Raw genomic sequence first — 22,563 nt, 5'->3', positions numbered from 1 at the left:
AAATCCTACTAATAGTGCAGCATGGGTGAAGAGTTAGAAAAAATGTGTGCTTTTAATTATTTCACAAGAAAAATCTAACATGCAAAACTACCCCATTTTTTTTTTAAATCAACCGTTTTATGGAAAATGGCTTGTAATAAATGAAGTTATCTGAATGCTACAATCTACACAGCGGCTTACACCGTCAGATAGATGAGCAAAACATTAAAATCTAACAGAAATAATTGCTCCCTGCTGTTTTCTGGGAATACCCCGAGGTGCTTGTAAAAATATCCCTTGAAATGTGGCTCAAACAGATGGTATTTTTCTTTGATGTTGAGGAACATCACTGTACTACTTTGTGTTAACTTCTGCTGCACTTTTATTCTTTCATTTTCAAAAATTTGAAGTCAAAGTCAGGGCAATTATAATCCTTTTTCCTTGGGGCTATGCTGGGAATGTGGCTAACAGTCACTAGCTCTCATGTCTTCAAGTGCAAAATACACGAGCATTGAAGCAGTCTGCAAGCTGGAATTTTACTAGCGCTGAACAACCTGGTACAGATCTGCAGTACTGAGCAATATCACAAAGAAAAACAGCTGAAGTCCAAAGCCACTTTAGCAAGGCTTATTGACTTAGATGTAGCATCAGGTGACTGGTAGGTGGCCATTGAGGGATTTCTGCAGTGTTCTGATGTAGCTAACACAACTTCTAGTCCTAAAACAGCACAAAGGCACAATGATTTGGTGCTTACCTGTAAACAGTCCGTTCTCCAACATTTCCCTGCACCAATAGCTCCATTTGCAAAATGTGACCAGTCCTTTACAGTTCAAAGTTTCCATCTGCTCGTACTACCCATTGATATATTTGCATATCATAAGATTTGCATACAACATAGTTAGTTTTTCTATGATCTTTTTAGGCCCATTTTACTCTTTCCCTCACATGGATCAGTGGCTTTAGCCATCCCCTAAAGACTTCTCAGCCTCTTCCTCTTCCGGCCCTGAACAGACACTAGCCTATTTGCTTCAGGCTTCTCATTCATCTCCCTCAGATACAAATTTAGAAGGGGCAGGACATAGAAAATCTTAATACTTGTAGGAACATCCGCACATTGCTCCTTCTCCTTTAATGTGAAAAAGACATCAGCTTTCAAGAGCAGAAAATGTGGAGATGACAAGGAGAGACCCCTTTGGCTACACTTCACTACAACATAAATAAATATGAGAGAGAGTCAATCAAAGGGGTCCCTTACCTCTCAGCCTAGAAATGCAGACAATCTGCAAGAAAGTAAGAATGCTCGTATCATAAGTTTCTTAAGCTGCAATTAAAGTACCTGTAACAAATAGCAAAACCTGTAGTTGCAAACATAGTCCCAATATGTTCTCATGTTCTGAATGAAGGTTTTATTTCAAAGAATGTTTCACTACACCTTTGTAGTCTCTCAGCATGGCTGAAATACAGCAGTAAGAAGCAACCAATCAAATCACAGTTAGTCCAGACTTAAGTCACACAGCAACAGTCCTTTCCCAACATAATCTCAGTGTAAGATCTGGCACGGTTTGCCTCAGGAGCAGGCTTTTCCCTGGCTTTTTAAAATGGGGCTCAAGTAAGCATGAAAGAACTCAAAACAAATCATCCCCTTCAGAAATTCCAAGGTTGGGTCACAGGAGCTTGCTTCAAGCTGCAGTGCAGAACACTGACTTTATTCCTGAGGAGAAAAAATTAATAAAAGACAATTTTACATCAGGAAAGACTTTTAAAAAACTGAAACTTACCTTAATCCTAACCACTTGACAGTTCAATTTACAATATCCTGTTCAACATGGTTCAGTAAGAGTCAGAGAGCCCATTCTAGAGAAAACACTGTCGATAGTTTAATGCTTCTTAACCAATTTATTCACTTGCCTGACATTGATGACAAGCTTCTCTCTATCATGACAACAGCTGTGCATGAAATTCTCTTTTCTTGGTAAAGGATATTTCCCAGCAGGTAGGCACCACTTATGAAGTACATTGTTTCGGGATAACATTTAATACAGTGGATAGTAACTACTTCTCACCTGACTGCATTTGGAGAAACAAGATCTCACCATCTCCTACATATCTTTGAGATGTCTAAGGTTCAGACAGAAAAAATCCACCACAAACACACAACCCATGACCATTCAATATATGTTTTCAGAAACAGACATACAAAGTGCTTACATTTGATAAAGCAGGGCATAATAGCTGATGTTTGGTACTTGTTTTAGAGAACAAGGTAAAGTGAGTTAAAGTTTTTTTTTATTGCTTGGTCAGGAAACTAGGACTCAAATCAGTGATCAAACTCAGCACCTTGGTAAAGTTACAAAATAAAAACTAATATTATTATTTTCTCCTTCTCCAATTGATCTACAAATCTACAAAGAACAGCCTGTAAAAGGAATGAAGACCAGAGTACTGAAAGATGGTTGAATTTTTTTCTGCAGATTTCTTGAATCAAGAGCTAAGGCACTAACTTTAAAAGCAGTTCAAAGTGGAGAAGCATTAGAAAGCAACAGCTTTCATGAAATAAAAAAATTGTGAAAAAGCAACATATTTCTAAGTTTAAAGTAATATGTTATTTTGATTATAAAAATGCAAGACTACCTCAATTGCTGACAAAGTATGTAGGACACTATTAAGTTTTCTATCTAAACACTTCATGGGGTATCTCTGTTACCACTCTTTAGGAAACCTATTTTATAATTCAGTATCTAATTCTCCATCATAAAAACCAGCATAAGTAATATCAAACATGAGGAAGTGTCTTAGCAAAAACAAATTTATTCATCTATTTTATAAGCAAATAGGTAAATGGTCAGCAAAGCCTTTTTGCCATGACTGTAAACTTTTTATTTTAAAAAATTGTGTTAAAAACCAGTACAGGAATTTCCATTAATGTTCTAAAAAAGTTTGTTCACATCTTGAAAGAAAATACATTAGCAACATCTCCCAGCAGAATTCATCTTTAAAAAAGTAAAACTCTAGGTGCAGAGCTTTTCTACATTATAGTATCTTCTACGTTTTAATTTAACCACAAGATTGAATATCATTCATCTCTGTTATCTCTAAAACATGATCAGGAGTTTACCTTACATAGATGATATTCAATGATATTCAATGATGTGTTACACATTGCCACAGGTACTAGCATTATTAAAAGAGTGCACAACTGAATTTCACTAACAAAGCAAGACTTTTCTATATACTGCATCATTACCCTTCCTAACCAATACAGTTAATTTAGCTCTATGCCTTTAAAATCATGTACATTTTCCAAGGAAAAATACTAAAAAAACCCATGGTCCAAATTCTGCTCCCACTTACATTCACAGGATAACTCATAAGCACCATCAGGTTGTGGTTTATAGCCAAAAAGCTAAGAGAGAACCAGTGGGTTTGTCAATATAAGGGAGAAAAGAACTTGACACATGTCTGTAAACATTCACAAAAGTCTGCAGTCAAAAGTGCCGGATAGGCAGCCTATCCGCAGTACAATTATTTCATTCACAAAGAGGTGTGGGGGTAGGGAAAATGTTACGGAACATTATTTTAGATGCAAATTAAAAGGCTTTTTATGGACTTTGGAAAGACATATTTCCAGCTAGCTAAACCATACTCCGGTAAAACGTAATCCACTTCTATCCAAATACAATATAGCACCATCTCCTAGATCTCCTGCTCAGATTCTGACAGAGTACTCAATTCAGCAGCAAGCCCATGACAATATCTCAAAGCATAAGAATACCCCCAAGCCCCTCTGATCTAGTCTCCCCTTAACATACTACTGATGCTAACAGGAGATCCTCACACATACAAATAAAAGATCTGAAGAACCATACACTGATCTTGATCTATGCACGCACGAGAGGCGTGCAGCTAGACTAAAGATCATCTACAGCTTTAAGTATCTAATTTCAGTCTAGATCTCATTCTATATTAACCACATATACCATACAAAACGTAACAGAAGAATAGGTGCTTATACACGCTATTATGTATACTTGTTCTCCCCATTCAGTTTGAAAGCCAATTGCTCTATTTACACATGCCTGTTTGAACGTTCTTGATCCTGTAAGAAGCCAAACATTCAATTTCTAAGATACAAGTAGAGTCAGGGATGCTCAGCAATTCACAGGATCAGACCCTGAATCAGTTAAATGCAATCACAAATTAGGTTTGACATCTGACGCAGTTGCCTGGAATCATTTTATCCTCACGTTTCCCCCTCTTTCCCCAATTCAGACCACAATCCCACTCAAGCAGAGTGCTCCCACTAAAGTGGAGTCAGCCTTCAAAGTGAATAGGATCAGGCTCTGTCAAGCAACCACTGCAGTCTTTAAAAATGTCTGGTATTTATTGCCATCCACTCTGGGGCAGACTTGTCTGCAGTGAAAATGGTGTTCCTGGTGTTGATGGATAGTTAGCAAAACCTTCAGGCTGAGCTGTATAGTTCTCCAGAGCAGAAGCAGAGTGTGCCTTCAAGGAAGAGAAGAAGTTAGGAAACAGCACAGATAAAAACAAACAAAAACCTAAATCAAGCAAAATTTCAGGCACAATACCGGTCATACTCAAGCCAAAACAAAAAATACTTAAAGTTTAATCTGAAATATGCAAAGAGTGAAGATGAGCAATGCAGCTATATGCATGTGTTAAACTGCAGTGCAATTATTGCTCTGAAATACCAGAGTGAGAAAAGCAGTTGGATTAAGAGGAAACATGAAGAAGCATTATTGGCATTTATTTTTCAGTGTAGGAAGCCGCAGCTGATCTGGAAGGCATAGCTTAATTAGAAGCTGTAGTATTTCACTGACTCTGAGCCTTCTTTATCTACATTGCTCAAGTGTTCACTTCAATGATTTTAACTTGTAAACAAGAAAAACATTTCCTCAATGCAATCTGCATACATAGATCTACACAGAATAATTTCCAGAGCTGGAAAAGCAACATGGTTGAGATTAAGTCATTTGCTTCTTTTGATCTATTTCCTCTGATATTCAAGAGGTATCTGACAGTATTCTGCATATTGAACAGTATTAGACACGTGCTCCATCTCAAAAATTCATGTGCCACAGAACAGAGAAATCATCAATTTGAGGCACTTAACTGTCTGTTCTAGTATTTTGTATAGAAGGACAAAAATTCTTCCAGAATCCTTATTCTGTACAGAAGCCTTTTTAAACAACAGATAAATTAAATGTCTACATTATCTAATACAAATGATGATAGCTTCAATTAACCTCTGTAGGTTGCTGACTGCAATGAGTTGTTTCATGGACAAGAGAGATGATGAAACTACATATTACCTACAGCCACCTCAAGCTTATATTATGGGGACTATATTTGTGGTAACTGTCAAGACAAAGGCACTACAACAGCAAACACAAATTCAATAAAATCTGACTGTGGATGTAGAGAGGTGCATAAGTAAAGACAAAGTGGTTTTCCAAAGTATTAAAATGTCAGACTGGAACTGAGCTCAGATTTTGCACCTACATGGTCAGCTCACTAGATTTAACATAAATCTATATAAAATTTTTACTCTCTTGCCTTTTCTTTTTTTTTTCTTTCACACCTCATTTCACAAAGTTTTTTTTTGTTGTTGTTGTTGTTGTTTTTCTGAAAGAGTTTAATTACATTTATAACCTCCAAAAGCACTGTATATTGATTGGTCCCCCCAGACCTTCAGTAAAAACATTTATCTGAGTCATTCTTTTTCATCATCCTTGTAACTGGTTCTCAGACAGGTTAGAGGTTTTAAACCATTTACGTATTTAAACTAATCCCAAGAAGTTGACACTGAAATACACGTTCAAACAATTACTGGAAGGAAAATAGTATCAACAAATAGGCACATTACCTGTAGTAGTGCCGACTGTGCAGCCGCACTATGCTGCAATTCCTGTAAGGAAGATTGTGTGGCACTTTGGGGAAAGCCAGGGATACCAGGGAGAGATAAAAGACCAGGAAAAACTGCATTTCCCGGTGTCTGTAGTCCAGAAGTCAAACTGAAAGAAATCAAGATGTGGCTGTTACTAGGAATATCTGCATGACATTTTATCCTATCTTTCTCTCTGTATAAGTTTATGCCTATCTTAATTTCTAAACCACATAAAGGCCAGAATTTCCAAACAGAAGCCCACTCTTTACCCGCCTACAAATTATTCATGCACACACAAACCAAGACCATCTGGAACACAATGTGCCTAAGAAGGGAACTCAGAAATTTCTGTATCTTGTCTGGGCCTACTATTCATACACAAAAAACATACACAAAACTCTGCTAAGTACTTCCTTAAAATATGGGAACATCTAGGAACATCGTCTGCCATTACCTGGACACGTCAATGGATGCCAACGTGGAATCCATTCACATAAAGGCCTAGGAGGTGCCAAGTATCCTCATCTGGGACACAAGACTACTCAGCACCTCGCTGGGTTAGACTGTGGTAACCAGAATGACCAAGAGCAACCTATTTAGTAGCTACTTTATTAGTTTCTAAAGACAGCTGGCAATGTACTGGTGAACTAAGTTTACAATTTAACTGTAATTACTAACTGTGACTGAAAATAATGTCTCTGCATAAAGTAAAACCACAGTTTTGCTCAAGAGAAAAAGAAATGGTTCTGACCTCCTTCAGAAACAAAACATACCCAGCCTGTGCAACAAGTGCAGAGTTGAAGTTTGAGCTAAAGGCCGAGGCAAACCCTGGCAGGACCGGAGCCGGAGATGGGGCTGTGGCAGCTGCCGGCAACGGTGCAACTGCTGCTACTGCAGAAGATGCCTGGAGGCCAGGGAAAGAAGGGAGAGCAGGAGTGACAGAGGGTGTGTTAGAGACAGGAAAACCAGGGAAGGATGGGTTTGATGATCCCAGAGGTCCCTGGGCAACAGAAAAAAGGGAAGGGACAGCACTGGACAAGTTAAGCGAAAAGGGTGGAGCGGAGACTGTTGCTGAGGCGGCGAGTCCTGAGAGTACGGCGGCTGTGGAGCTCACATGAGGGGCAGACACAGCTGAAGCAGTTGTAGACGGAGTAGCTAACAAAGACCCTGGGAGAGTGACGGGTGGTGTAAGTGCTGGATTACCAGTAAAAGCAAAGTTACTGGTTAGAGACGTGAAAGGAGGAAGTCCATTAAATACGGGGGCAATGGGAGCAGTGGAGCCATGGGGGGCGAGGGAAATGGAAGCCAGAGAACTGGAGTTGTTTAGAGGAGCACTCAAGGAGGAGAGACCTGACAGCGCTGGATTCAGGGAACTGGGTAAACTGACTGGCACTGAAGCTGCTGAGGTGTATGCACGCCCAAGCGCTGACAGTCCTATAGTGCCATGAGAAGGGCCAGCTGAGTGAGAAGGACCTTTGAAGGCTGAGAGGGTAGGACTCATGGGTTCTGTTTTGACTAGAACCTGTGGAATACTTGTGGTAGCTGGGGCTGATGAGAGCTGCTGGTCAGGATTAGTAGGGCTCGTGCCATGCAAGAGGGAGGCTGATGAGCCACAGTTGACTGGCATAATCGATGGTGAAGTGGTCAAAGGTGACTGTGCAGGCAATGTTGGAGGAGTGGAACTAGAATTGGTCACAGATGGGGATGGAAGACCTGGAAAAATGGCCAGCCCGGGTGTGGAGGAACGCTGTGGGGTGGGGGTGGCTGATGGAGTATAACATTTGTTGACAGAGGAAGTGGGAGGGTCAGAGCTTTGATTAGCTAGAGCAGAAAGAGAGGCAAGCTCACTCGTCATAGCAGAAGGTAAAGCAGATGAATTGATTAATGAAGTGTCATTTGATGTCAGAAATCCTTTTAAGACAGACAAAATTGGGTTAGGCAGGCTAAGTGAACCAGGAATGGTGGTGGCAGGAGAATTAGCAACTGTAGAGGGAACAGGACTAGAAATCCCTTGGACATTGGGTGGCAAGGACAAAGGGAGACCAGCAAAAACTGATGACAATGGAGTGGGATTGTTAGCTGAAGCAACTGAAGAGGTTGCAGAGAAAGGGAGGCCAGCAAATGGTGCAGTAGCAGATGCAAAAGCTTCATTAGGTGCAGGCGTGGCACATGGTGTGGAAGAACCTTGTGGAGCTGGTGTAGCAGTGGGTATAGAAGCCAGCCCAGAGAAAACTGCAGGGATGGGTGTAGAGGTAGCACTGTGAACAGAGGTGACAGGAACACCAGGCAATGACAGGGATTTGATGACAGTCGGGGTTGGAGTGGATGGCTGAGATGTATGGATGGAAGAGGAGACCTGTCCTGGGAAAACAGGAAGGACAGGGGTAGACATGTTCATCCCAGAGATGAGTGGAGTTGCAGGTGCTAATGGATGGCTTATTGCCTTGACAGGTGATGGGGTAGGGACTGGAGTAGCAGCAGGTGTTGAAGGATTAGAACCATGAGGAGTAAAGAGCTGATTCGCTTGTGCAGAAAAAGCTGCAAAGAAACAAAACTGGTAAGAATACTTGAAACTGTCAGAAATGTTTGAAATCAACACAAAACACATTTTATACAGCATTTCAAATTATGATACACAGGCAATAGCTAACATATAACATCTATATATAAAAAAAGCCACACTGGAAACGAAACGGTATGTACAAACACATCACACAAGCTGTACATGACGTATGCTACCACTTCTCTTTAGAGCACTTTGTGACATTCACCACCTCTTCATAATCTCATGCAAGACAGTTGAGATATTCACGTATACTCCATAAGAACAGTTAAGTGATACAGGTAAACACCCTCCCTCTGATTCCTAAAATCTAGCGTTACCCAAACCACATCTAACATTCCACTGGCGTCAGATCACCTGGGCTCCTCTGCATTCACTCTCACTGAAGGTCACAATTTCCTTCAGAACCACTTAATTCAATGTATCATGATTTCAGAGAAGTTTAGTCAACATCTGAAGAAAGCTGATTTCAGGTGCTGGTATTTTTCTTTCTTTCAAACCAGGTCATTCTCTTCACTGTGTTTCCTTCATACTTTGATTCTAAGAAGGTATGCTTTTAAATTCATGTATCACACTACAGTATTAAACTAACATTGGCACTTGACCTTATCAACAAGTATTTCTGGAAGTCTGAAGCCAGGCGTCTATAACTGAGGCAAGCACCTGACACTACGAGTATGGACTTAAATCAACCCTACAAAGCAAGTAAAAGAGACATCAGTCAAGCTGAAGGAAAACAGGGAGGCACACGGCTAACAGGGCTGTGGAGGTTTGGCAGAAAAAAATGCCTTTATGAACACTGGCACATCAAGAACCTGATATCTCTACATCTAGATCCTTGTGGAATATAAATGTGTTGATTAATCTCAAATAACCCTCATATTTTATTTACTTTTAAAATGGTCTAGCTTGCCAATGGTCTGCAAGCAGATCATTGATACAACCAGCCAAACTCAACACCCCTAAGTTTAAAATAGGCTAGATTTCTCTCCCATATAAGTTCTATGCATGCACAAAACTAAAAATTGAATATTTAAAATCCTGGACCTAAGTTGATACAACAAATTTTGTTATGTATTTTATTTTTTATTTTATATTCTATTTTATTATGTATCTTGAAACTCTAAAATGAGTAAGCTTGCAAACAAACCACTTCCTTGTATATAGTCTTTTCCAAAAACCTAGACCTAGATTGCTCTGATCTGGATTCTGTCTGTTCCTTCAAGTTTCCAAGTTGAATATTCTCCTAATGATCACAGTTTGTAATCCAGTCAGCAAAGATAATCACCAAAGAAACACAGCAGGAATAGAACTGTTACTGAATTTCTTTTCCTAAGAGATGCTTTTACTTCTTATACTGTACTGATTTACCTCTATAAACTACCTTGTAAATTCATGTACACTTAAAAGGTATATATGAATAAAGTGATTCTTTGAAATAGCAGCCTTCCTGTAGAACCATCCTTGGGCATAGGAGAAAAGACAAAATGTAACTTTTTTTTTCCCTCTGGAAATATTTACAGGAGCTAAACTTATCATGGTCATGCTATCTACTTTGAGTATTTGCTAATATGTCTGACTCAACATAGCAGATTCTTAGTTTATATTTGTCAAAGTTAACAAAGTTTTTATCAAACACTTTCTATAAGTAGCTCAACTTCCAATTTATTATTATTATTTGTATTATATCACCTCAATCCCCAATCTCCAGTACACTAAGTACCACATAAATACAGACCAAAAAAACGCACAATTCTCTTCTGAAAAAAGAATTGGAATTTAAAGTGTAAGACAAAATTGCAGGAGACATACTTGGATTTAACAGTTAAGACATTCTACATATGGATTTCAACAAACAAAGAACAAAGAATCTCTCTTCTGTATTCCTAGTCTTCCACTGCAACTAATATATGAAATTAAAAAGTGTATGGATTTTCAAATAGATGTCTGAGGTTTTTAACAACTGTAAAAAATACTAACGAAGTGTTTCAGTGCACTACGTTGCAAAGCATATCTTGATTTAACTTTTTGCATTTCTTACATACATATACAGATACTTAATATAAAACTTAATGAGCTAACACAAATGGCCAGATTTTAACTGTTTAATACTTTTAAGTGTAAAATGCCTGAAAATTTTTATCAGTTTTCAAGAGATTCTCTTGCAACAGCAATTAAATACATAGATCGTTATGGAAATCCTACTAAACAAATAAGTTATTTACATTTTCAGAATAATTAGTGGAGTTACAAACAACACAATAAGCCCCCTGCAGATTTGCAATTTACCTTGATTTTGGGAAGGTTTTGCCTGGCTGGAAAGGTCTTCATTTTCTAAACAGAGAACAACAGCTAATTACTTAAAAGCAAATGGAACTCGAGCAGTGAATGATCCAGTCAGAACAAGGAAGGAGGAGAAAATATCATGAACATTTTTAAAGCTATGCGTGCTTTACCTGCTACCACTTGATTAGCAGTATATGGTGGAGGAGCTGGTAAGCCTGGAGCTATGACATTAGCCATTGGAACTAAGCCAGCATTGTTGTAAGCACCTAAAAGAAGAAATGCAACATACACCTTAATTGCCAGAAGAACACGCATAAGAATGACCTAGGAAATGTCTTCCCTTGGAAAGAACATTTTCAAGATTATAAGACATTACTTCACCAAAAAGCCAGTTGTTAATCATCCAGGCTGCTGCCAATGTCTGCCTGAGTGACATGCACTGTGATCCAAATTTTACTAAGGGCAGTTCTCTCATCATTTTTTACAACAGAACCAAGCAGAAGTAGAAATTAAAATTTTGCACCTTGAAAGAGCCTGAAAAAGACAGGTTTCAATTGCTTTCACTTCCATGTAGCCTGAAAAACTTAAAGGGGAGTAAAGAATCAGAGTATCTGCAGCATCATTTGTTCTTTTTCTATTCCTAACTTAAAGGCTGTTGCAGCTCTTCTTTTAATATTAAAGCCTTTACAAACAAAAGAGCCAAACATACCAATGATCACGCTCAGCCCTCCCATCACTAGTCAGAAAATTCAGAGAATGATGTCACATCTCTGTACAAATAAAATTCTTAATCAACCACTCTTCAATATTTATTTAAATGTGAAGAAATCAAAATGGGATAGCAGATGATTTTTATATAAAATGCTTACTGTACTTAACATGTCAAAAAAAAACTTTCTTCCCCTCCTTATTCTTTGGAGCAACTTGAACTGCTGTTTGATAGCTATAGCATACAGTTCTGATGAAGAGTATAAGAATTTAACTCACAGTAATATAAATACAATTCACAATGGTCCTGAATGACTATTTTAAGAGTATATAAACTCATGCTTCATTGTAAAAGGCACCACTTGAAAAATACTCCAAGTGCAGTAATTTAACATAAAAAAACCCTTTCTGATTTCACAGTTTCATAGAAGTTCTTCTTAATGTTATGATTTCTTGCAGGACAACTCATGATCCAAAATCAGAGAAGTAACTAATAATCACTGTGTCACGGAGGAAGCAGATATTATACCATAACATGTAAGAGGCAGAAAATAAAACATCATTCCAACTTTTCTACCCATTGCTTGAATCAGATTCAATAATTTCAGGTCAGTAACTGCAATCTCATTAAAAACAATTTTATATACAGGTATGTATCATTAGCCGTCAGTTCCCTTGTCACAAGGGCTTTCTAAAACCATGCTGCAGTTTAATAAGGCCCTGAAACCATAAAAAACTATTCTATATACTAAAATGTACTAGTATTTATGTCCAGTCACAGGCCAAATTTTGTGCCCTAACTGATTTTGCATAGGATTTATTAAATATAAATTTAAACTGGTCTGCAAGTTTACAGTACACTTTTTGGAGAGCAAGCCATTTCTAGGGCACAAGTCATCAGACTTTAGCTGCTAGTACTGCCCATTTTTCTGGACTGATATAAAGAGATTAGTAGACATTAAGTTGATTAGATGACTCACTTTTCAATATCCTTGCCAAATGGTCTATCACACTTTCTCATCAATTGCCTTAAAAACTCCCTGAAATTCCTAACACCAGTGAAAAGCAAGCTTGCAAACCAGAGCACTCTTCATTTTGTAGTACAGTATGTCAAGACCAAGAAGAGTTTTCATCTGCTGCACAAAAAGACTTCTGCCTGCCTATATAAGTACTCCAACCTCCTATTCCAATGAAATGTCAGTTTTATAGTCCTGCAAGCAAAGTCTGTGTCACTTATTTGTGTCACTTGCTAGGAAGAGCACTTCGGCAGATTGAGTCCAGTTGCAGCTGAGACAAGTGCTACCAAGTGCCTTGCTATCACTACTAATGTCTTAAATTAAACAACTGATGCAGCAGAACACAGAGAGGAACTTACAAAGAAAGGCTCTGTCTTGCCTGAGGCACAAGGATAGGAACAGTCAGGCAAAATGTAAAGTAGCAAGGGCAACTGTTATGTCCCTTCTGAGACTGAAATCTACATGCCTAAAATTTTCTTTTAGGAAACTGTATTCCATTGTGACAGGCAGCAAAGTGCTTTTACTGAAGTTAACCGAGAAACAAATTACAGCAAGTTGCTACATCTTTCCACCCAACTCAGTGCTGTGCATGACCATATCCTAAGTTTGGCACGACAGCAACAAGTCAACAGACTTGCCAAGCCAAAATTCAAACCTCGGTCAAACATTAAAACAAAGACACAGCCCTAGTTTTGTCCAACACACATGCCTCCCATAAATGAATTACTCTGGCATCAAACAGGATTGGTATTCTGTCTTACGATGTTGGTGTTCAAAAAATAATTAAATATATATTCCTCTTTTTGTCAACTCTGTATTCTTGACAAAGAGGTAGAAACCAGTACCCAGAGCATGCTTAGGGAGCACAAACCAATTTCAGAAATGGTCAGAAAACTGACACTGAATTACTTAAAAGGCAAATGTATGAAACAATAGTATCAACCTAAAACATATAGAAGCCTTACTTGGTGCAATAGTTGCATGTGGCCGACATGGTGGGATGGGGTATGGAACAGGCTTGTGTGGATTGTAGGTTGATGGAGCCTACACAAACGAAAAACAAACAGAAGAAGCAATAATGAATGCATTACCTGTTGTTTCACAGAAACCTAACATTAGATACTATTACAGGCAGCTGTTCTTCACAGTAAATATATTTATGATATCAAATTCCTTTGCAATATCCACAATAACAGCAAATATTTCATTATTTCTAAAGAGAATGAAACAAACATCACTTTAGATTTTAATGTAAAACTGAGCACAGGTGGGAAAGGAAACTCCTTCTTGTAGTCTTCACACTCTGCAGTCTTGGAACGATTTCCCATTTTAAAGATAAAGCAGATCTAAAACTAATGAATGTTGCCTTTAAAATAATACAGATCAGTGGGAAATATTTCGTAATAAAAGTGTAAATAAAACATTAGAACAATACTTCCAAATAGCATTAGCTTCTTTGAAAGTTTGTCATACGTGCTTAAAAACATTGAAATATAGATCAGAAAAAAGAACCTTCCCCTAAAGCACTGCCATAATTCACACTTCCAAGATGCATTTTTATGTTCATGTAGCAAAACCCCAGAGACTGTAACATAAAATTGTATACATTTGTGCCTAAAGCTTCTAGTAGCTCATGACAAACTACTAAAATTGCTTTTAGTTTTCTCTTCTGCTACTGTAGTTTAAATTCTGCCTTTGAATGCATGCATGCTGTATCCACTAGAGAATCATATTCTCTGAAGAAATAATATAGAGTTTGATTCTTTTAAAGTTAAATACAAAAATTTTAGGTCATATTATCTTTATTATAAAAGCCCAGCTTTGTTTAAATTGCTGCTCTTCTTGAAACATTAACAGTATTTAAGATAAAAGCCTTATTAAATCCGCAGTCAGATTTTTTTTTTCTTAAAAGTTTCATTAATTCATTCATTTGTTACACATACTGGTTTGGATGGTCCAAGTATACGGGCTGCTATTCCCTTTCCTTCATTAGTACACTCTTCTGTGTCCTTTTTGATAGGAGTTCCCTGAAACAAGAGAAAATCATCTATTAGGTATTAATTTAGAAATAAATCTTGCTATAGAATTGCTGATATATTTGCCTTATTTCTAAACCAAATTGAGTTTTTGAATATTCTGAAAGTGACACTTAATAATGTCTGTTAGAAAAAATAAACTGTCTTCTATGCTTGTTAAATGTGAAGTGAGAGCATTCCAATAGCTTGGCGTGCAACATTGGGCTTTTCCTCTAAAGAGATGCATGGTAAACAAGTCCACGTTTCTGACATAATTAGAATTGAGTTTTGACCTCTGTACATGATAACTTACATTTCCATTTCTTGAAATGTTCACAGGAAATATTCAATTTGGCTGTTCAAGAACTACACTAAGATTATCAGTAGTAATGTAGTGACCGTATTAGGCCATCTTACTTACCTACCAGGAAGGCTCCTTATATCTCTTCTGATTCTGCCATATATTCCTATAGTTTATTTACAACGTTTTTCTTTATAAGAACAGCACCTTATTTATGCAGTAATCTTTATACAAAGCAGCACAGGAAAAATGCACTAGTAAAAATAATGCAAATACACTGTGAAAGTGTTATGGGGTACTATAATAAAAAACATTGCTTTCAATTCCACTCCTCCTTACATCTATACAAATCCTAGTTTGGTTATACTATAATGAATCCTAAATCAAGAATGCTGTGAAAAGCAAAGGCATAAGATTGTGCTTACTGGAAAAATTCCATTTATACGGCTTGGTTTGCCCTTGGGGTAAGGGTTGCCAGGAATCATGCCACACGATGATATCATAGCATGGGGAGCCTTACAACCTGTTTTTGAAGCCTGCAAAACAATCAAGAAAGGTCATTATTTGCTATCAAGTTCAATGCTTTAAAGAAATATATTAATATTTCACGACATTTAGACTGCATAAGTCAACCTACAGGGAACAACTCAAAGCTTTGCCTCTATCTGTCAGATCTTAGCAAATAGTCCTTGTGAGGTTCTGCCAAAGTCCGCTTTGCTTTGAGTAACTCTACTCACCCCACCTCTGCTTGTACTGAACTTAGGGTTGAACACTTGGTCTTCTCTAAAACAAACTCAGACTGTTTCCTTAAGTATTGATTGTCTCTGAACCTATTTTCCATATTATTCTGATGTCTGACAAAAACTTCCCTTTTTTTTAAAGCACGTATTTTGCAGCTTCTTCTTTTAGCCTGCTTTCCACCAGTTGTTCCCAGCAGTCCTCATGGGAAGTCTTCACCCCGCAATGACCATAAGGATGCAAACAATACCATATTTGACAGAATCAAGGAAAATAGAGTATCTGGACTACCTGCTCAAGAATTCTTCTGCACCTTTTCTTCTCTGACATATTAATTCTGAACAGATCTTCAATAAGGCGGTAATTCTGAGCATCAACAATGTTGCTACAAATAAAAACGATGACAAATGATTACTACCATTCCATATGCTTATCACAAATAATGTACTACTGACAAGCCAGTATCCAACAATACATTAAAAAGCATAATTAGTTCAGGTCATAATGTTACTATTATTATTAAAGCAAAAAACTCAGGCTTAAGTATGGACTTTGTACCTCTAAGTGAAACATGGTATCAAAATTGCTGATGAATGTGGAACAATGGACAACAATGGCTGGACTTCATGGTAAAAATAGCTATGCTGACAAAATGGATTTTGCATTACAGCATTTTGTCAGAAAAATTTAATTACTACTAGCATACAATTCCCAGCACAGCAGAAAACCACCAGCTAATGAGTTCATCACTGTTTCTTACTACACTGGTAGGCAAACAAATTTTCATCCTATTTATTCCACAGTGAAAAAGATGAAACCCCTGGCAATTCTATCCACATTCTGCAGAGCTTGTGAAAGTCCTCAGATACCTCCAAAAACTACCCTTCCTTTCTTCTTGTTCCTCTCCCAAAAATAACACTAGACACTCCAAGAAGAACAACAAAATCTGCATGTACAGGAAGCCTAATGTCTGATTCCACCTGCCTTTTTCAAAACCCTGACCACAGCACCTTTACTGCTGTCAAATATCACACCCCCACCAAGCTACTGGAAACATAAAACAGCTGCTTAAAGGACAAATTATCAAAGGAGAAAAATATTAGAATAAACAGAATCAGCAGAATGTTGAAGAAAGCCAAGAAAAATACCTTATAGATGGTATTAAAATGTGATCGATCACACCAGCTGAAGTGTAACAACAGAAGAGCCTATGAGCTCCAATTCTATTTCAAGAAGCAGGACAGGTTAGTTTATTATGCCATCCTTTAGGATGCCCTGTTTTGCTTTCGTCTGAAGAGACTAGGAGCATTCATACAGATTCTCACAGCTCAACTCCAAAAATAAGGTCATGCCTATATCCTCAATCTATGGGTATCTATATCACAAATCTGTATCCCTCCAAATGTTTAAACCAGCACAGCATTCATATGCAAGGCAGACATACAAAATGCAAAAAACAAAAAAAACAAAAAAAACACACTACCACCACCAGAAACCAAACAGAAAAGTTCCAATATAAACATGTGTAAGAGGTAAATTTTTTGAGGCTGCTATGCATAGTTGGAAAAAAAAAAAAAAAAAAAACACTTTCTATACAATCATATATTTAGAAAATCTATACATCTTTTACAGACATTAAATCAGTAAACAAAACGTTTCAATTTAAAAGTAGTATTTACTTAACTCATTTTTATATATGTAATACTTAGAGGACTTGCAAATGCAAAAGGGTAAATGCTCAGAGCGCTCTGGTCTCAAGCCTTTTACATTTCAGTGAGCAGAAATAGGCTTAATGCCCTCTTCATTTTCAAAAATATTTAAAGACCACTGCAAAGCAACACTTTTCTAGCAAACAGAAGAGGCGTGCACAAGACTCAGATGGAATTCTGCACAATGTCTGCTTCTATTTTTTCTTTTACAGCCCTATCAATAATGGATATGTGCTTTCCCTTAACTGGCCACAGTTCTTCATTCTAGAAGTATATTAAGTTTTACATACTCAAACGTTAGCAAAATACAATAAATACATCATAAGGAAGTAACGCATGAGAGGTACTTACGAAGCTAAGATTTCAAGGGCGATAAGTTTATCTTTACTGAATGTGAAGCAGTTGAGAATATTAACCATTTTTGATGCGGGCACTGCCACTATTTTCTGACAAGCAAGCAAGAAAAAAAAAAGTGGATATAAAACAATGCACTACAATTACTTTAAAATAAAAATGACACTCAGTAACAGCTTTGTATCATGTATTTCAGCAAACAAATATTTATTTAATTTCTGTGAAGGAGATTATATGTGCTAAATCCTGTACAAGGAACACTACAAAGCATTTGTCAAAAGCAGAGATATTAGGAAGGTTAACACTAGTTAGAGGGCTACATTATTCTCGTGTTACACAGGAAAGTCAAAGATACTTTAGTGAGAAAAAAATACCCTGGTTAAATGTATGAGATTTCATTTAAAAAAAAAAAAAAAAAGGAAACACTGAAGATTAAAGGGTAGACCTATCAGTTGCAAAAGCACACATCATAAATTTAAAATGAGATTAAAAGAGCAAACATACTCCACAAAATGATTCCAGTAGAACTTACATGTTGTAAAGCCTTTATTGCCTTGAGCTGTGGTTCAGCCCAAGAAAAGTATCTCAGTAATTCAACAACCTGCAACAGAAAAGCCATCAATTAATCTTTTATGTATATTCAAAAGTGATGCTAATAGCATCAACATCATCTTTCCATTCTTGGAATACAGTGGTATACAGTTAAAAACACAAACCTATCTGTGATATTTGACTACCTCAGTGCCCATCAATATCTAATGTTCTTTTTATGTCCAAGTAGTCTCCTAAATAATCATCCTATGTCTTGAGATGATATGGAAGTATTTAAAATAGATACTTATTCCTCTTTATGTATTCCTATATATCCACAATTGCCACAGTATGAGAATAAAAAAAAAAAAAAGCCTTTGTAAAAGCTTATTAACATGCACTATGTCAAACAACATATTTACTAAACGTGGATAGAAAGCAAAGAATCAAGCAAGCAAGCAAACAACAACAACAACAACAACAAAAAACAGATAGAACCAAAATAACAGCTGGGTACTTATTGTAATACACCAGTTTAGAAGATACATGCAAAATAATCCCAAATTCCATGATTAATTGCCCCAATTTTCCTCACACAAGAGGAGCTAAAATGCAATGGTTTTGCTAACATAAAATAACTTAGTATTACTTTTAGCAGATTAATGTTGATATAATAATTAGAAAATATATCTCCCTAGTTAATAAATAAAAAAGTGAGTATGATCAGCCTCAGTATGACCGAAGATGCAGTCTTTCTGTACCACTAAACACACAAAACCAACAGCTCCCATTAAATCCATGACAGTGTTGACTTTTACCTGTTCACTAGAGAAGTATCCATGAACATATTCAATAGCTTTTAATTTGTACTCAGTCAATACAGCCTAGAAGATACAGGGGGGGAAACAAAAAAAGACAAAACACATCAGTAGCCCCTCAAAATTAAAATTATAGCACAATCATCTGTTAGATCAAACTATTAATCTAAAAAACATACCCAACCTTACAAAATGACCTTTGCATCAATTAACTGCAGTATTTCTAAGTGACACTATATTCCTCAGTGAATTAAAGGAACAATGAAAAGCAGAGACACCATTTAATTTTTCTGTTTTAAAAAATACTCATTTGGGTTTAATTCATTTCACATTGTTTTTTTAGTTTAAAACTGAACTGAAAGAACATCATATGCATTCTTCCTTTTGCCACTATGGTTTACATCAACATTATGCTAAATACAGTTCATTATTCACTCAATCCCCTTGTACGTTCCTATAACATAATTAGCAGAGTGTCTTACTGCAGTGAATTTATGTAGAGACTGGGTAACAAGACTGGATGGACAGAATTAAGTATGCCAGAAATGTGATGTTGTCTTATCATTACCTTACCACAGTTCAAAATTGAACATGCAACCATTAAAACGAAGGAAGCAAGGCAGCTTAATGCAGTACTGGCCTCCACTTCTGACCTGGTGGTAAGACAGTTTTGTTGACAATCACACAGGCCAGCAGCTGGGGTTGCCTCCCTCTCCTTGTGCTCCGCTCACTGGTACTCATGCAGCACAGGAAGACAGGACACCTTCTTCTCCAGTTTCCAAGCCCCCCATCTATCTCTAGCTCTTACGCTAAATATCCTGGTCATCTTCAGCTTCATCCACCCCCATTTCTCCTTTCCCCAACTGCATAGCATAGCCCTAAAACCGCCCCCCTACTCTTTCTGATTTTTGCCCCTTGCTCCTCCACACAGACAGAAATGAAGGTCTCCATCACTGCAATCTGTCTGTAGGAGCACAGCTGTGCAGAAACACACTTGCACACTGATTGAGGCAAACCCCTCTACCTCATTAAGAGACCAAGACTACCAGAAACACTGAAGCCACAGGGGATTCACAGCCACTTCTACATCATCATTTTTAATTCTCTCCCATCCTTCTCTTCCCATATAAAGGGAAAAAAAAGAAAATAACATGTCATGTAACAGTTTCTTTACAAAAAGAAATGTCAGTCCTTAAATCAACAACAGAATAACATAACAAAAATAGCACAAACAGAAAGCAGTGCTCTGAAAAGGATATTTTGTTAATAATCCTAAATATGTATGGGGAAAGATGGCACTAAGCTACACATTAAGACATTTGAATAATTCTTTCCTGATAATTGTGGGGTGAAAATGAAATGTACCCACACTAATTACTTGTGAGCCAGTTAATAAATAAGGTTCTACTCCAGAGCTAGACTAAGTTTAAACAAAGAGCTACCAACAAAGATACAGATGTCACATTGATACAGCACAGCTAGTCTTAACAGCGCAGTGCTGATCCTTAGATGAACTGTAAATTTGGTTTACAGGAATACAGGCAGAGAGCATACAGGAAATATAATTGCCTGCAATCACATGTCAAAACCCCTTTTGTCTGAAGCATTTAGTAATCACAGAGCGTATTCTGAAGGGCTGCAATGCAGACATGATGTTTGAAACATTACTCATTCCCACCACCGATTCTCAGAAAAAGTACTTCACATGCAAGTTGCTCCTTGATTTTTTCCCCAAATTTTCCATAAAATATCTTAGACTAGGATGGAAGTCCACACCCTGAAACCTCTTAATCTGTCATTTTTAGATGGTTACACAGCATACATATACATACCCCTAAACCCATCTGTTTTATTAAGGGGTGTTTGAGGCCCTACACAAAAAGGAAGCCAGTGCTGTGGTGCTAAGGAAGACCATCACTGGGGCTCTGTGCAGGGGTGGTTTCTACCTTGGTGCACCCCAAAAGGACACTACTCCCACCACAGTCACTGTGGCCCCGAGCACTGGCTGGACCAAACCTGTTCTCTGTAGCACCCCAGTGTCTGCAGGCAAACACCCCCCTCAAAACAGCTCATGATAACAAACTCCCAGGACAAGCCCTTCCTTTCCTCACCACCACAGCTTTACCAGCACACTGGTGACATACATCACCCCTGCTTTAATGTTTCAGCTACAGCAAAACGCCTCACCGCAGGTTTGCACTTCCCACACAAGGCAGGAACCATCCTTTTATTTGTCTCTCAGTTCCTGAAGGGTCCAGACATTTTTTTCTACCTCCTTGTCCACTTCCAGCAGTTGGGGAACTGCCCTAAACACTGATCTCTAGTTCCTCTGTTAAAAGCAAGCCTCTGTGCAGAAAGAAGTGAGAGCATCTGTCAGATAACGGGAAGCCTGGGTTTCACAGAATCACAGAACCATCTAGGTAGGAAGAGACCTCCAAGATCACCTAGTCCAACCTCTGACCTAACACTAAGTCTTCCACTAAACCATATCCCTAAGCTCTACATCTAAACGGCTTTTAAAGACCTCCAGGGATGGTGACTCCACCACTTCCCTGGGCAGCCCATTCCAATGCCTAACGAGGCTTTGTTTGTGTCTCTGCTTCCCACATCAAGCAAATATTTTGCTCAGGGCATTTTTAACACGTGATGTGCAAACAGAACCCATGAAGGGGACCAAAATCCAGGCCTCCACAACCTGGAGGAAGGCATGCACATGCTCCTGAGCAGGGGGAGATGGCAAAATGCATCTTGGTCATCAGCCCTCTTATGTGTTTCATCTCCAAAATACATACAAACAATAACTCACATTATAAGCCCACTTCTCCAGATGAACTAAGCAAATGCCCTCCCCTCACTTAAGAACTATTCGGTTAGTTTGACTTTTCATCCTGCTCTACCTTGAGAGAGAAAAAGTCATGATAAATTATTCCAATGTTTATTTCAGACAAGCATTTTTTCAAGTGCATCTGGTCCACGCTTTCAGCACTGAATTAACATCACGTCAGTTTTCTCAGAGAATAAAAGTATCTCAAACAGAGCAAGCACATCACAACAGCCATATGCTATTATATTTGATATACAATGACTAGGATATACCAGTAACACAGAATTACAGTTTTTCAAACTGAAGTGCAATTTAGTCTTTATTGGAGCCTCGAGTGATTATTAAAGAACACAAATGAACGTGGTGTGTTCATCATATTTTAGATGAAATGGTTAATCTGGCATGCAAAACGAAAAGTTACCTTTCTAATTTCATCCAGCACGGTCTCAAACGATTTCTTATCCATCTTTATTAGTTCATTCAATGCAGATATACGAAGAGGGTAGGGGAAAAAAAAATACTCCAGGCCAAAGATTTTAACGAGAGGATATATAAAAATATATATGATTAGCTAAGATATATAGATTAGTTAAAAATTTATAGATTAGTTAAAAAACACCGAGCAGGACGGGCGGCCCGGGCTCTCCCCAGCCCCTGAGGCTAGCGCTGACGGCTCTGCACGGCGGCTGGCCGCGGGACAGACGGACAGGGACACACGGGCGGCAGCGGGGCCATCCCGCTCGCCATGGCCCGGCACCGAGCTGAGGCGAGGCGCTGAGAAGCTCCGCTGCCCCGGTCCTGCCGCTCTGCTGGGCG

At 38.1% G+C, this 22,563-nt stretch overlaps 1 protein-coding gene across 2 annotated transcripts; it reads right to left on the bottom strand.

Annotated features, from left to right (window-relative positions):
• Positions 1-1,323: 1,323 nt before the first annotated feature.
• PROSER1 (proline and serine rich 1) lies at positions 1,324-22,527 on the bottom strand. 2 transcript variants are annotated; one of them, XM_032193305.1, is made up of 13 exons: positions 22,169-22,527; positions 18,924-18,989; positions 18,107-18,175; positions 17,572-17,666; positions 15,803-15,896; positions 15,199-15,309; positions 14,401-14,484; positions 13,423-13,501; positions 10,904-10,999; positions 10,737-10,781; positions 6,658-8,422; positions 5,864-6,011; positions 1,324-1,690 (listed from the first exon to the last, which is right to left on the bottom strand). In XM_032193305.1, the coding sequence occupies exons 1-13, from the start codon at positions 22,211-22,213 to the stop codon at positions 1,685-1,687; spliced, it is 2,703 nt and encodes a 900-aa protein (XP_032049196.1). In that variant the 5' UTR covers positions 22,214-22,527; the 3' UTR covers positions 1,324-1,684. The 2 variants fall into 2 exon arrangements, with proteins under 2 accessions (XP_032049196.1, XP_032049189.1); XM_032193298.1 differs by lacking the exon at positions 1,324-1,690 and adding an exon at positions 2,768-4,482.
• Positions 22,528-22,563: the final 36 nt, after the last annotated feature.

Source organism: Aythya fuligula, chromosome 1 (genome assembly GCF_009819795.1).
Source record: "Aythya fuligula isolate bAytFul2 chromosome 1, bAytFul2.pri, whole genome shotgun sequence".
NCBI classification, from domain to species: Eukaryota; Metazoa; Chordata; class Aves; order Anseriformes; family Anatidae; genus Aythya; species Aythya fuligula.
This window is presented reverse-complemented; position numbering and strand designations above follow the sequence as displayed.